The 13,575-nt window shown below is 40.1% G+C and overlaps 1 protein-coding gene across 1 annotated transcript in view; it reads right to left on the bottom strand.

Annotated features, from left to right (window-relative positions):
- The window catches only part of LOC111231853 (CMP-N-acetylneuraminate-beta-1,4-galactoside alpha-2,3-sialyltransferase-like), a 77,932-nt gene that overhangs the window by 42,398 nt on the left and 21,959 nt on the right, over positions 1-13,575 (bottom strand). The window contains exons 6-8 of the mRNA XM_022759108.1: positions 13,191-13,254; positions 5,873-5,968; positions 2,321-2,507 (exon numbers count right to left, since the gene is read on the bottom strand). Of these exons, the coding sequence (XP_022614829.1) occupies positions 2,321-2,507; positions 5,873-5,968; positions 13,191-13,254 (347 nt within the window). The remainder of the gene's footprint in view (positions 1-2,320; positions 2,508-5,872; positions 5,969-13,190; positions 13,255-13,575) is intronic.

The following is a 13,575-nucleotide window of genomic DNA, read 5'->3' as shown; positions in this document are numbered from 1 at the left end:
TGTGCACCACCTCAATGTCCTTCCCTCGAATGTTGACTGGGTGAAGGGCCTAGACCTCTGAAGGTCTATGACCATCTCCTTAGTCTTGGAGGTGTTCAGAAGGAGGCAGTTCTTGTCGCTCCATTCACTGAAGACCATGNTTTTCTTTATTTGGATTTATCCATGGTTAGCTTACTGGGGTTCCAAAACTCCAGATTAGCCACCTATCATGGCAGAAAGAGGCGGTATGCTGTAAATGTTGCTATGGAGACGTTGTAAGATGTGATGTATATTTTAGTCGACAAAATATTATCAGTATCACCTCGATCTCCAAAATGAGATGTTCTCTTTAAAAGAAAAATAAATAAATAAATAAAAAATAGCTGTTATTTATTTTCGATTTTTTTTTTTAAAAGCTACAGGGAGCCACTGCAGAAGGGCTCCAGAGCCGCGGATTGCCGACCCCCGGTATAGTCCAAGACAGTCCTGAGTGAGTCCAGACTCCTGCCAAGCACAGACCCAGCCTTCTTGACCAGCTTGTCCAGTCTCTTTGTGTTTGTGTCTGACATGCTGCTGCCCCAGCAGACTGCAGCATAAAAGAGTACACTGGCCACCACTGACTGATAAAACATGTGCAGCATTTCACTGCAGACGTCAAAGGACCTGAGCCTCCTGAGGAAAAAGAGCCGGCTCTGACTCTTCAGGTAGATGGCATCCGTGTTCAGGGACCAGTCCAGTTTACTGTCCAGGTGCACACCTAGGTATTTATAAGTGTGCACCACCTCAATGTCCTTCCCTCGAATGTTGACTGGGTGAAGGGCCTAGACCTCTGAAGGTCTATGACCATCTCCTTAGTCTTGGAGGTGTTCAGAAGGAGGCAGTTCTTGTCGCTCCATTCACTGAAGACCATGGTCAGATCCCTGTACTCCTCTTCCTGCCTGTTCCTGATATGTGCCACAATAGCTGTGTCATCTGAGTATTTCTGGATGTGGCAGGATTCAGAGTTGTATTTAAAGTCGCCCGTATACAGGGTGAACAGGATCAGAGCCAGAACTGTCCCCTGTGGAGCCCCAGTGATGCTCATCACTGTCCCTGAGACACAGTTACTCAGCCTGACGTACTGTGGTCGTCTTGTCAGGTAATCCACAATCCAGGATGTGAAGCAGGGATCCACCCCCATCCCTTCCAGCTTGTCTTTAAGGATGGGGGGTTGGATGGTGCTAAAAATCTCGGTGGAACATGTAAAGGACGGCATCATCCACTCCAACATGTTCTTTGTAGGTGCACTGTAGGGGGTCTAGTGCATGTTCAACCTTTGGCCTCAGAAGGTGGAGGAGCAGCTGCTCCAGGATCTTCATGATGTGTGATGTGAGGGCCACCGGTCTGTAGTCATTTATCTCAGCCTGTCGTCCTACTTTAGGGACCGGAACAAGACATGATTTTTTCCACAGGACCAGGACCCTCCCTGTTTATAGACTTAAGTCAAAGATCCTCTGGAGAGGCTCAGCCAGCTGGGCTGCACCATCCTTTAACAGCCTCGGACACCATCCGGGCCTGTTGCCTTTCCAGGACATAGCCTCTTGAGCTCCGCCCTCACCTCCTCCACTGTAAAGGACAGGAGACTTGACCGCAGTGTGGATGAAGTTGCAGTTGCAGTGTCAGGTTGTGGAGGAGATGCTGTAGGAGAAGCTGCAGCTGAAGCAGTGGGAGAGAGAACAGGTGAGGCTGTGTCAAACCTGTTGGAGAACAGGTTGAACTCATTGGCCTTGTCCACATCACCTGATGTTGCCTGGTTGTTCTTCTCTTTATAGCCAGTGATGGTCCTCATCCCCTTCCACACCTCTCTGGTGTTGTTGTGCTGCAGCCTCTTCTCTACTTTCTTTTTGTCGTCCTCCTTCACCTGCTTTAATCTCCTCTTCAGCTCATGTTGCTCACACCTGAGCTTCTCCCTGTCTCCATCCCTGAAGGCCTCCTTTTTCTGGCTGAGGAGGGTCTTGATGTTACTGGTGATTATTATTTCCTATATATGTCTTATCTTTTATTGTTTTTATCTTTTATTACTGTGAAGTATTTTATTGCATTTTAGTTTTGTATTATTTTTTGTATTATCACTATTATTTTTATTTCTCATTGCAGTCTTGAAATGTTTTGATCCGGGTTCACCATGTAAAACATTTTGTTACTTTGTCACTGTTTTGAGATGTTCTGTGTTAATTATTATTATTATTATTATTATTATTATTATTATTATTATTATTATTATTATTATTATTGCTAACTACGTGGTTATAGCTCCATTTGTAGGTGCAGTGGCAAAATTAACAGTGTTGAGCTGCCTTACCAGCCTCTGGTTGAAGACCATGTGTCGAAGCCACTTGAGGTCCAGAGCTTTAAAGGCAGAGAGGACAAATAGAGACTGAGTCTCGTAGCGTTCTGTCTTCTGTATGGCCCCCTCTGGATAGGTGATCCTCATGGTGGTCTTGGAGCCGACGTCTTTCTCAAAGCCTTTCACTGGGGCCTCATTTAACCTGCAACACACAGCTGCAAAATCAATCACTCCCAAATGCACTGTTCATAATAATCAGTTAAAAATCTCTCAGTTTAAACTGCATTTGTCAAAAGACCAAATATAAAAGCTTAAGTGAAACTCTGATTGTATTGTTACGATGTCACTCCTGAAGTTCTTTTGTGTCATGTGACAGTTGTCCCCAAGTCATTTTGTCTAAACAACAAATACAATGTCTTCACGATGCCTTCCTGGCCAGGTCTTGAAAAAGAGATTTCAATCTCATTGAGACTTATCAGGTTAAATAAAGCTGAAAGTAAAAAGATGCACAAAGAAAACTCTTTTCTAATGGAGGTGAGGGAATGATCTGATCCACAGGCAGCTGGTGAAGCTCATTTTAAAAGGTGTCATGAAACATAATGATTGGACAATAAGAAAGCTTTCTTGTAAGAATTTTTCATTCATAATCACTGATGATAGATCTTTCCTCAGCCCACCTGAGGACGGATGATAGAGAGGCTGTGATCAATAACAGAATTAATTAACAAGAATTAACAAGTCAATTTTATTTAGAAAGCCCAAAATTGCTGTTTCACTTGTACAACATACAAACCCACTAAAACATTGAATACTGGATGGGACTAAATTACACTAATAAAACAGACAAAAAATAAATAGATAAATTAACAATAAAATAAATTAAGAAGTGATTAAATACAATAACAATAAATTAAATAGGTGTCAAATGAAAATATAAATATCTCTCCTTAAAATACATTCACAAGTAGGCAGTAAATTAACTAGAAAATTCCTGGAGAAGTTTTGAATTTGGCTGCTCCTTTGAATGTGTATATCAATCAGATGTCAGATGCTGCTTGATTTTTGTGTGAATGGATGTAAGGGAGTCCTGCATCATAGCCAGATGCTGGATGTGATGGTGACATTCATCTGGGAGTACCTGAAGCATTTCTGCTGATACTATTGCATGTGTCTTTGTGTTGGTATAGTTAACCTTCCTACAACAGAGCCTCCAGTAAGCGCCTCTTACCTGTTTGACACTCTTATTTAAAAGGTGAATATCCATATGGTGAAAATGGTGTTTGTGTGTCTCTAAATGTATGTGTGTGTGCATGCTGATAGGAACTGCCTCAGCTTAACCTTCATAACAAACTTTAAAGTTGTCAGGACCAGCGAAAATGATATCACAAGAATGATTTCAAACTAAAGTTGTCCTCACAATCATAGAAACACATGTGCGCACACAGACACACACAGACACACAGACACACACACACACGCATATGCACATACAGTGTTGATTTACCTTATAATTGCTGTTATAGCTGAGAGTAATAAGACTAAGTGTTAATGAGTCTCATTAGCCAATTAAAGTCAGCTTTCTCCATTTCTGCCCAGATACTGCGTCAGTAGCACATGCTGAGACACTGGTTCCTATGGTGACTGTGGCCACCAGGGGGAGGAGGGAAATACGCACACAATCCCCTCTTTAACCCTTGGCAGACAACAGCTTTTAAGATGAAACTTCACCGAAAATCTAAGCACAAAGGGAAAACCACAAGTTGACCAAAAAGATTTCTTCACTATCAGCGTCCGAAGACTTAAATAAAGACTGGGATATATTATATGTGTACCTACTGTTTACGTTTAAGGTTTTATTGCAGTTTAAAATCTCCCCTCAATTTAGACCTTCAGTGCTCAGTTTAACATGGGCGTGTCTATGGGAGCTTTGGACAGCACTCTCGGGGGATTTCTTCAAAAAGCGTAAAAAATATCACAACGAGACCAACACTGGGTGACAGAGGACAAATTTCTCCATGTGTTTATATAGAAATAAACTGTGATGGTTGGAAATAGTTGGATTTAAAAGAGGTTGTCAGAGTTTTTTGGAGGAAAATTATCAGGGATGGATGTTTGTGTGTGATGTCATACACTCTAGCTCTCAACATTCTGTGCAATACATACCCATTATAAAATCTGAAACGGTCTAAAAATGACACAAAACCGATTTTGTGAAAACCATTACAGTTATCAAAATATGGATTTAACCCAAAAAAGTCCAAAGTTTAGTGGCCAGTTTAAAATTCCAACCATGTTTATATGTTAAAGTATGACAAAGCAGTATGGCTCCAAAGAGGAGTGGGTTTGGTCATTTTCACGACATCTCTCCATTCATTTATTATGGGAAAATGTCATGCCATTTAAGTTGCCATGGTTACTCAAATGCTATGCATAGCAGGCACATAATAAATTAAAAGAGCATCAAATGTTTATATACATGTGGCCATTTCTGCTCAAGACTCAAGACTCTGTCCTCCTTTCATTTTCAGCTTGGATATTGACTGACCAGATCAGCTTTGTCTGTACCTCTTCTGAGCAACAGATCAACCATAACTGTTGATCCTGCTCCCAGTGGCAGACTGAAAATAATACGAAATTAAATGAAAAAGAGGTAAAACAGACAAAACACATAAGAGAGACAAAACACAAATATTACAGGAAACACTCCAATTCCAGAAGAGTAACACATACAAACAAATTTAGGGAAAAACAACTACAAGTGCTCCAGGACTCTAGAGGGAGTGTGTGTTTTTTTTTTACCAGTTTGTATGTGCTTTGGTATTAATTACATTTCTGCATTTGGAGGCTGTTCCCTTTAAAGACCCTCTGATGAAAATCAAGTGTTTAACCTTGTTAACATCCCTCTGGTGTTTTTATATAATATAAGACATGATGAGTGAAATAATCAGTCAACACCATGACTGAGTGTTTCCACCTTGAACTGCAGTGAACCAATGAGAGCCAGGGTTTCATACACCCCAAACCTAAGGAACCAATCCTGTCACCTTGTGGGGACGGGGGGCGTGGCTAAATAAACCTGAAACCTTGTCAGTACAGAGAGAGAGACAGTTAGCATTAGCACAAACACTAACACTGTGTCAGCCACGGCCAGTAACAAGCTAACAAACAAATAAACATAAACAAATAAAAGATGCTAACTACGCTAACCGTTCTGATACGTCTGCTAGTCTCTGGTTCTGGTCTCAGACTCCTCATCTGAGTCTGGGTCTGACTGAGGCTCAAACATGTGTCTGAGTCTCTCTGATGTTTCCTCCTCTAACCAGCTTGATACTCTCTGCTCTTTCACCTGCCCACCTGGAGCAAGCAGGTGGTGGGCGGGGCTCAAGGCCTGATCCAGGTTTCTCAATCAGGAAGTAACGGTAGATGATTAAAATATGAATCATAGCAGAGGATTTTTACACAGTTTAAAACATGTCTGAGAGGAACTTTAATATTTGTGCTTCCACTTTTGTATGTGCTTTTTCCTTAGAGCACACGGCAGTTTGGTGCTTCTGAGTTATAACATACCTGACCACAACATCAAACTGATCAATCCTGTGTCCCAGAGACTTGTTGGCGAGGATTCCTCCGTTCCCTACGACGACGCATGTCTTACAGCTCATACTGCAACACAGACAAGATGTAAGATTATCATGTGGTACGACACTACTTGATTCATTCACCCTGTGTGTTTTGTTGAAGGGAAGTATGTCTTACTTCTTCTTAATTCTCAGCAAAAAAGAGGTGTGTTAAAATGAGCATGTGTGTTAAAATTAGTGTGCTTAGTGTGCTATGAGAAAAAAAATCTACACAAATAGAAAAATGAATCCCATCATGAACCCATTTTTTCTCTTTTGGAAGCAGTTGTCAAACAGGTGACAGGAAAAAATTCAGCACACACCTGGATGCCATTTGTATCCGTTCAGAGCACATTATCTGTTTATATTCAAGTTTATATCCCTTACGTCTGTACTTTTTAAACACACTCACTTGTTACTGAGGGCACCCTGCTCAAGTCAGATTTATAGCTGGGCCATTTCATTTGAAATGATTGATAGACAGTAAAATGACTGGTCTTCAGTGCCTTGTGTTGTTACTGATTGATACATTTCACATAAGATGTCAAATATTTCTGTGACATGTTCTTTTGTCTTTATGAAATTGACTTATTAATTATTATTATTATCATTCACTTTGTTGGGTCTGAGCTCTGCTAACGAGCGGGACACCATAGATGTTGTTTCTTCGGTTGTCTATCAATTTATTGGCTATCATATATTTAAAAAATATTAATATTAAAACATAAATATCAAATAATAACTTTGGTGCTCCTTGATCTGGTTTTGTTTGGTGACACCCTGGGTCAGTGAGGTCCCTGGGGGAGGGTCATGCCCAGGTGTGAACAGTGGAGAAGTGAGTTCCTTCTTCTGTGGAGCAAAGAAACATCTGGTCTCTTGAATGAGTCCCAACAACTTATTGGACATTCCATTTACAGGTCTATTTATCACAAACACTTGTTTACACACTCTCCATTCAATGTAATCTGTAATTTCTAAAGACAACAAGCTGCATCACTGATTTAGGTGTGTTACATTATAGTAGCTTCTCTGTCGATTATTGTCCCACAAGTTTCAAGGGAACTAGAAACGTCTGTGTGTGACTGCTGCAAGCAATTGTTTTTTAATGGTTTCCTATGGGAAGTGAAAGAAACATGATGATATCTCAAAAACTATAACAGCTTCTCCCTACTACAGTGCTTCAGCTATATAAAAATGGTAACGATAGTGCCACCATCTGGTGAGAAACCAGCTGACAAATATTGTAAAATGTTTTGGTTGATATCTTCGCAACCTTGAGGTGTAAAAGAAAATATCTGTGTATATGGATTCAGTGAATGATGCTGAAGAGTTTGATGTAGGCCACACCCATTTCCGTCATAAAAACTTTTCTGTCATTTTGAATGATATGAAAAACATACATTTGAATCCCTATCCTACATCTTTCATCCAAGCTTCAACAAACTTTGTCATGTTTTGATGACCCTGAACACAATACACATCTTAGATATTGGATATCATGTATCGCTTTTCTATGACTGGTTAACAAACTTCTGGGGGCGTGGTCGAATCAATTCAATCTGCTATAACTCTTGAATGCTTCATCCAATTGTAACCACATTCTATTCAATTGTACAGCCTGATATCCCAAATAAGAAAACTGAGTTACATGCAGTTTCACCACTAGGGGGCACTATGATGCAAGAACAATAATTGCTTAATAAAAATGACTATGTCTCCCAGATAGTGATAGCTAGAAATATGGTTCCTCTTTTAAAATATCAAGCATGACTAGGCAATGGTAGCTTGTAAACAGCGTCTTAATAGAGTCATACATTTTAATGAGGAGTACATAAAATCACTTATATCTCGAAAACTGTAATGGCTACAGAACTGAAACTATTGGTGTACAGTTGAGACATGATAAAATATTTCACAGTTAAAAACTAGTGTGATTGCACCAGAGAGTGGACAGTTATTGATGGTTTGAGATTTTTCATGATCACAAATAAACCATGAGGTGTACAAGATAAAGCTATCTTAAATAGATCTTTCACCTCTGGATTCTATATGCCTAATAAGATTTAATAGCTGAATGAAAGCTTCTGGAGGTGACAGCTTCTACAGCTCCCAGCTTCAGCAGCTTTCCCCTTCTGCGAGTGCAAGCCAGCTGTAAGAGCTGAGAGCTGAGAGCCTGCGAGCTCCAGCTCCAGTCTACCTGTCTGTCTGTTACCTACCTGTCTGTCTGTCTGTCTCTCTCTCTCTTTGTCTGTCTATCTGTCTGTTCTTCCATTTCTTCAGCAACCGCTCAACTTCAAAGGATTCCATGACATCACACGCATGATGTCATCACTTCCAGTGGCTTTTATCTCTGATGGAATGTTTGTCTCATTAGAATTATACTATAGACAAGACAACACAACTGTGACAGACACAAGTGTTATCAACAGACACAAGTGTTATCAACAGACACAAGTGTTATCAACAGACACAGCACGTGTGATCTACCAGTGTACTCGCTCCACATCTACAATGGAGAAACAAAAACAACCAGAAAAATTCCTCCTTTGGCAGAATGAAAGATTCAAAGATGAAATTAGGATCGCCGAGGAGCAGTGGACAAAGAGAGAGATTTCCAACAGCCAGAAAATAGAGTCTCTTGAGGCTAAAATTAAGGCTCTTGAGGAAGAGCTGCAAGCTTCCAAAAATGTTCATGAGGAGCTGAAAACCCAATTAGCGCTCAGCCAAACAGAAAATAAAAAAGTTGTCATGGACAGGGCTGCTTTTGAAGCTGACAAGGACAATCAGGAACAACGATTTAGAAGAATTCAAATGTACCTTGAACAGCAGTTAACTAAATCTCAAGAGTCAAATAGAAAGTCTTTGGCAGAAAAGGCAGAACAGGCAGAAAAGGCAGAACTGGCAGAACAGGCAAAGTTACAGATGCAAGCAGACTTTGAAGAGAGGCTGGTGCTGCAAAAACAGGAAGCAGCTGAAGCACTGAAAGACCTTGAAGGAAGACTGAGAGAAAAATATGAGCCTGGGATGTTGAAGGTGTCAAAGCTTCAGCAAACGCTCTTTGAGACAAAGCAGGAGCACAGAAAAGGACTGAGGATCCTGAAAGAGGAAATGCTCGATAAAGAAGAAGACCTTCAAAAAGTGAAGGATGACTTCCGAAATTATAAATATAAAAACGAATCAAAGTACGAAATTCAGAATGTCAAAATAAAAGAACATGTTAAGGCTACAAAAGAGCTAAACAAGGAGGTGTGCCAACTGAATGAGACAGTGTCTAAATTAAAGGACACTATCACAGCAAAAAACAAAGTGATCAAATACAGACAAGAGGAGATCATTTCTTTAAAGAGCGAAAAGGACATCATTGTGTCTGAATGGACTACATCAAAGGATAGAAATGCTCTTTATGAGATGATAAAAGAAGAACTGGAGTCTTCCATCGAGCAACTCACGGTGGAAAACATGAAGACACAAGACAAACTGAAAGAAACAGCAGCAGAGTTAAATAAAATGAAGTTCAGAAACAAGGACCTGAATGAAACTATCACAAATCTCAGCTACAAAGTAAAGGCCAGTGAGCCAGACCGTATGAAGCTGAGGGAGGAGGTGGCTGAGCTTAAAACATCTCTGCTACGTATAAAGGAGGATATAGCTGTGTGCATGGCTGATATCGAAGTGCCCGGGAAACTAAGGGTCAGAGTCCTGAACCTGAAAAGACGCCACATAGGAGACAATGAGAACTTCCTGGTGGATAAAGATACCAGGGTAGCTTATCAACATCAGGCTCACTGTCTACAGACAAAGCTTGACTATAGTGTAAGGATCCAGCAGAGTCAATGCAGTGAGAGGAGACATATGCAGGAGCGGCTGCGGACAACACACCAACATCTGATTCAGACAACAAGTTATTTTGTCAAATTGCTAAATGAAAAGATTGTGATTGAGCACAACTTAAGACAAGAACTCAAAGACACAACCTCAAAGCTTAAGAAAGCGACAAAGCCAGCTCCACAGAGGATGAGGTCCCGCATAAATAAGAAGGTGCTTCGATCTGCACAAGTTGCCCCACTGGCTCCAGAGCAAACACCAGCCCTTTACCCGGACAACTGGCAGCCATTTGGCTGCCCTGATGACAACAGCATCATGTCATGTGACAACACCTGTGGTACATGTGTCACAGATGGGAAGCCATGTGAGGACGGAATGCCACCAGTTGACAACTAACACTCCCCTAAAGCTAAGAACTCACTCACTCACTCACTCACTCACTCACTCAATCTCTATATCTCTCTATCTATCTATCTATCATCTATAAATCAATCAATAAATCAATCCATCCATCTATCAATCAATCTATAGTCCATCAATCAATCAATCAATCAATCAATCTACCTACCTATCTTTATCCATCCATCCATCCATCCATCTATCATCAATAAATCAATCTACCTATCTACCTACCTACCAGTCCCTCCCTCGCTCTGTCTCTGTCGGTCTGTCTGTCTGTCCCTCTCTCTCCCTCTCCGTCCGTCCATCCGTCCCTCTCTCTCTTTCCCCCTCTCTCACTCTGTCTGTCCGTCCCTCCCTCTCTCTTTCTCTCTCTGTCCGTCCATCCTTCCATCCCTCTTGGTCTAGACCTGCTCTGAACAAAATTATTTGTTCAGAGTAGATTGTACCATCATGTAACATCATGTAACATCATGCCCCATCATGCGGCTCGGAGCCTCCTCTCTTCTGATTGGCTTTAAGTTAAAAAAAAGGGGGTTTTCTGTTTTTCTCTGAAAATCCACTTTTGAATTTGTATTGAAGTCTATGGGACAGTCGGATGGTACTCTCATCATTCTGAGGATCACAGTTCAAATTCTGTACATCTCTGTGCTTTGGTAAACACATGGTCTGAAAGAAGACAAATTTCCCTATGTTCCGGGAAGAAATAATGTGTGAAGAGTGAAATTTGTGGCTGTGAGGATGAGTTTAAGAGAAGTTTTTTGACCACTTGAAGCACTTCTCTCCATTCTAGCTGTGACATCTTCCACTCTAGCCTGATGCAATACACACTATTATATACTCAGAAACTGTCTGAAAAAACATAAAACTTAATGATAATGAATAATGATAATGAATAATGTTAATGATTTAATGATGATAAACCAAAACTGTACAAGATATCAAAATGCTGATTACAACTTAAATATCTTAAAGTCTTGTCATTCATTTAAAGTTTAAATGAAGTCTCTAGGTGAAAGCATGCCAAATCTATTGATGTTCAAAGAGGAGAAAGTTTTTTGAGGATTTGAACATCCTCTCGATTCATTTCTATAAGAAAAGGGCGTCGTGTGGTGTAGTGGTCTAAGCAGGCGCCCCATGTGTAGAGGCTACAGTCCTCGCTGCAGTTGGCCCCGGTTCGAGTCCTGCATCAGACAGCCTTTGCTGCATGTCATTTCCCCTCTCTCTGCCTCCCCATTTCCTGTCTCTCTCTACTGCACTATCAATAAAGGCATAAAAAAGCCCAAAAAAATATACTTTAAAAAAAACTAGAATTACCTCCTTGTGGTTGCCTGCCTTCTTCGGTCAGACTAGTTTCAAGTTACATGACTGTTTATCCAGAGTCATGGAAATTATGAACCATTTGTGTGAAATTTTGTCATATTTGCTGTGTGTCTTTTAAGTCTTAATTATGGCTAAAAAGTGTTTTACTAAGGGCACTCTGACCTTCACCTTTGACCTTTAACATCAAAATCTAATCAGTTCGTCCTTGAGTCAAAGTTAATGTTTGTACCAATTTCGAAGAAATTCCCTCAAGCTGTTGTAGAGATAATAATGATGATGATAATGATAATAAAGATTTGGATCTCAACAGTGTGATTACTGTATGCACAATATTATATATTTATATATTCTTTCATTCTACATTCCAGTCTTTGGGATTCTAATGTAGGGGGTTATGGGTAATTAACACCAAACATCTTTATTATTAGCTTCTTTATTCAGTATCTATACTCTGAAGCACTAACAGCAGAAATGGGCAGTTAACACAAGTCAATGTGTCACACTTTGGTTAATATTATGATTATAATGTTGTACTGTAGACTCAGTACAACATGTGTCCTGTGTTTAGTCTGCACTGCTTAATTCGGGGTGGAAAAATAAACACATTCCTAATTGACTTAGCTGGATGATAAAACGGGGTCAGTACACCATGTCTGTACAACTGATCAGGTCCATATAAAGACAAAAACTTCAACTGAAGGTGGAATCAAACAATACAGTTACTTCTGATCTTGAATCCAGTCATTAATGTTGGAGTTTCAGGGTAGATTGACAAACTTAACATTTACCCAACAAATCTTGTTTACAATATGCCACACTCTCAACTTTATAGATAACAGATGAATGGACCATGAACTGACCAATTAGGTCCAATATTTGTAAAAGGCACAAAGAACTGCATCAGATATATGATGATCATTTGTGATGATCGTGTAGTTGGCCAGTGGATCAAACCAATGACAGTGGAACCTTAAGTGGCAAACCAGCAGAAAGAGTGAAAACCTTTTTGAAGAATGTGCTGAATCACAGCACTGTTTGAAAACCAAAGCTTTCACTGTTTTATTAGATCTATGTGTTGACTCTGAGGGTCAAAACTTCAGGGAAGATTTGGTGATTTCCAAACTGGGAATATGAGGCCCAAGATGGTCAAAAGGAAAACTAGATTTGAAGATATTGTTGTAAATTACAGTGGACTGTACTGTACTGTTGTACAGTTGTGATGCTGTCAACACCTGCCAAATCACTCTAAACCTTCTCTGTGATAGTTCCCGCTACAGTAGGTTTCTCCAGGACCATATTTTGCCACGATGACACACACACACAGATTCACAAGGTGAAAACGATTACAGCCCCACTGGGGGCTGGTGATATATTAGGTTGATAAACTATTGAAAAACGAATTTGTTACTGAGATTTAACCTTTTTACACTTTTATGAGCACTGATGAAATATCTTATTTTCTGGAAGTTGTCTATTTCTGTATGTTTTTAGAATTATTGCTATTTAAGAGTACTTACGTAAAAGCTCTTCTTAAAAGATGATGGTAGCTTAGGCTATTTATGGTAACTTCAAAGTCAGATGACTAATTAATGGACTACATATAAAGAAAGTGGAAACATTGGCACCTCACTGTGTGTTATAAACTGTTATAAACTGACTCTGTCAGCAGTTAATAAATACTCCTAGTCCTCTGTGTGTATCAGAAACTAGCACCAACTTACCTGTCAAGTTCTTCTCCAAGGCTGTAGCTCTTAGTAGCTGAAAGAAGAATATCTATGATCTTCTCTGCAGATGAAAGAGAGAGACAGAGAAAGAAAGAAGAACAAACAAGTAAGATGAAGATGAAACTGAAACAAATTTTCAATAGTATCAGTGTCATCTGTCTCATTGTTACAAGAGGTGCTCATTATCCCCATTAGTATGATTCATTGCGTCAAAGAGGCAAAAGAAACAAGTCTAGGTCTAAACCTAGTATGTCTGGACCACCTCTGGTCAAATCCTGATTTTATAACTGTTACATCGTCTGACAAAATCACCAAAGAGAGGCAGATGGAGAGAGAGAAAGGATAACACACAGCAAGGACTAAGCCCAAATGTCACGCGCTC

The sequence above is a fragment of the Seriola dumerili genome, unplaced genomic scaffold (genome assembly GCF_002260705.1).
Source record: "Seriola dumerili isolate Sdu_G_001 unplaced genomic scaffold, Sdu_1.0 BDQW01000319.1, whole genome shotgun sequence".
Lineage (NCBI taxonomy): Eukaryota > Metazoa > Chordata > Actinopteri > Carangiformes > Carangidae > Seriola > Seriola dumerili.
Note: the sequence above shows the minus strand (reverse complement) of the source record. Positions and strands in the feature narration are given on the sequence as shown.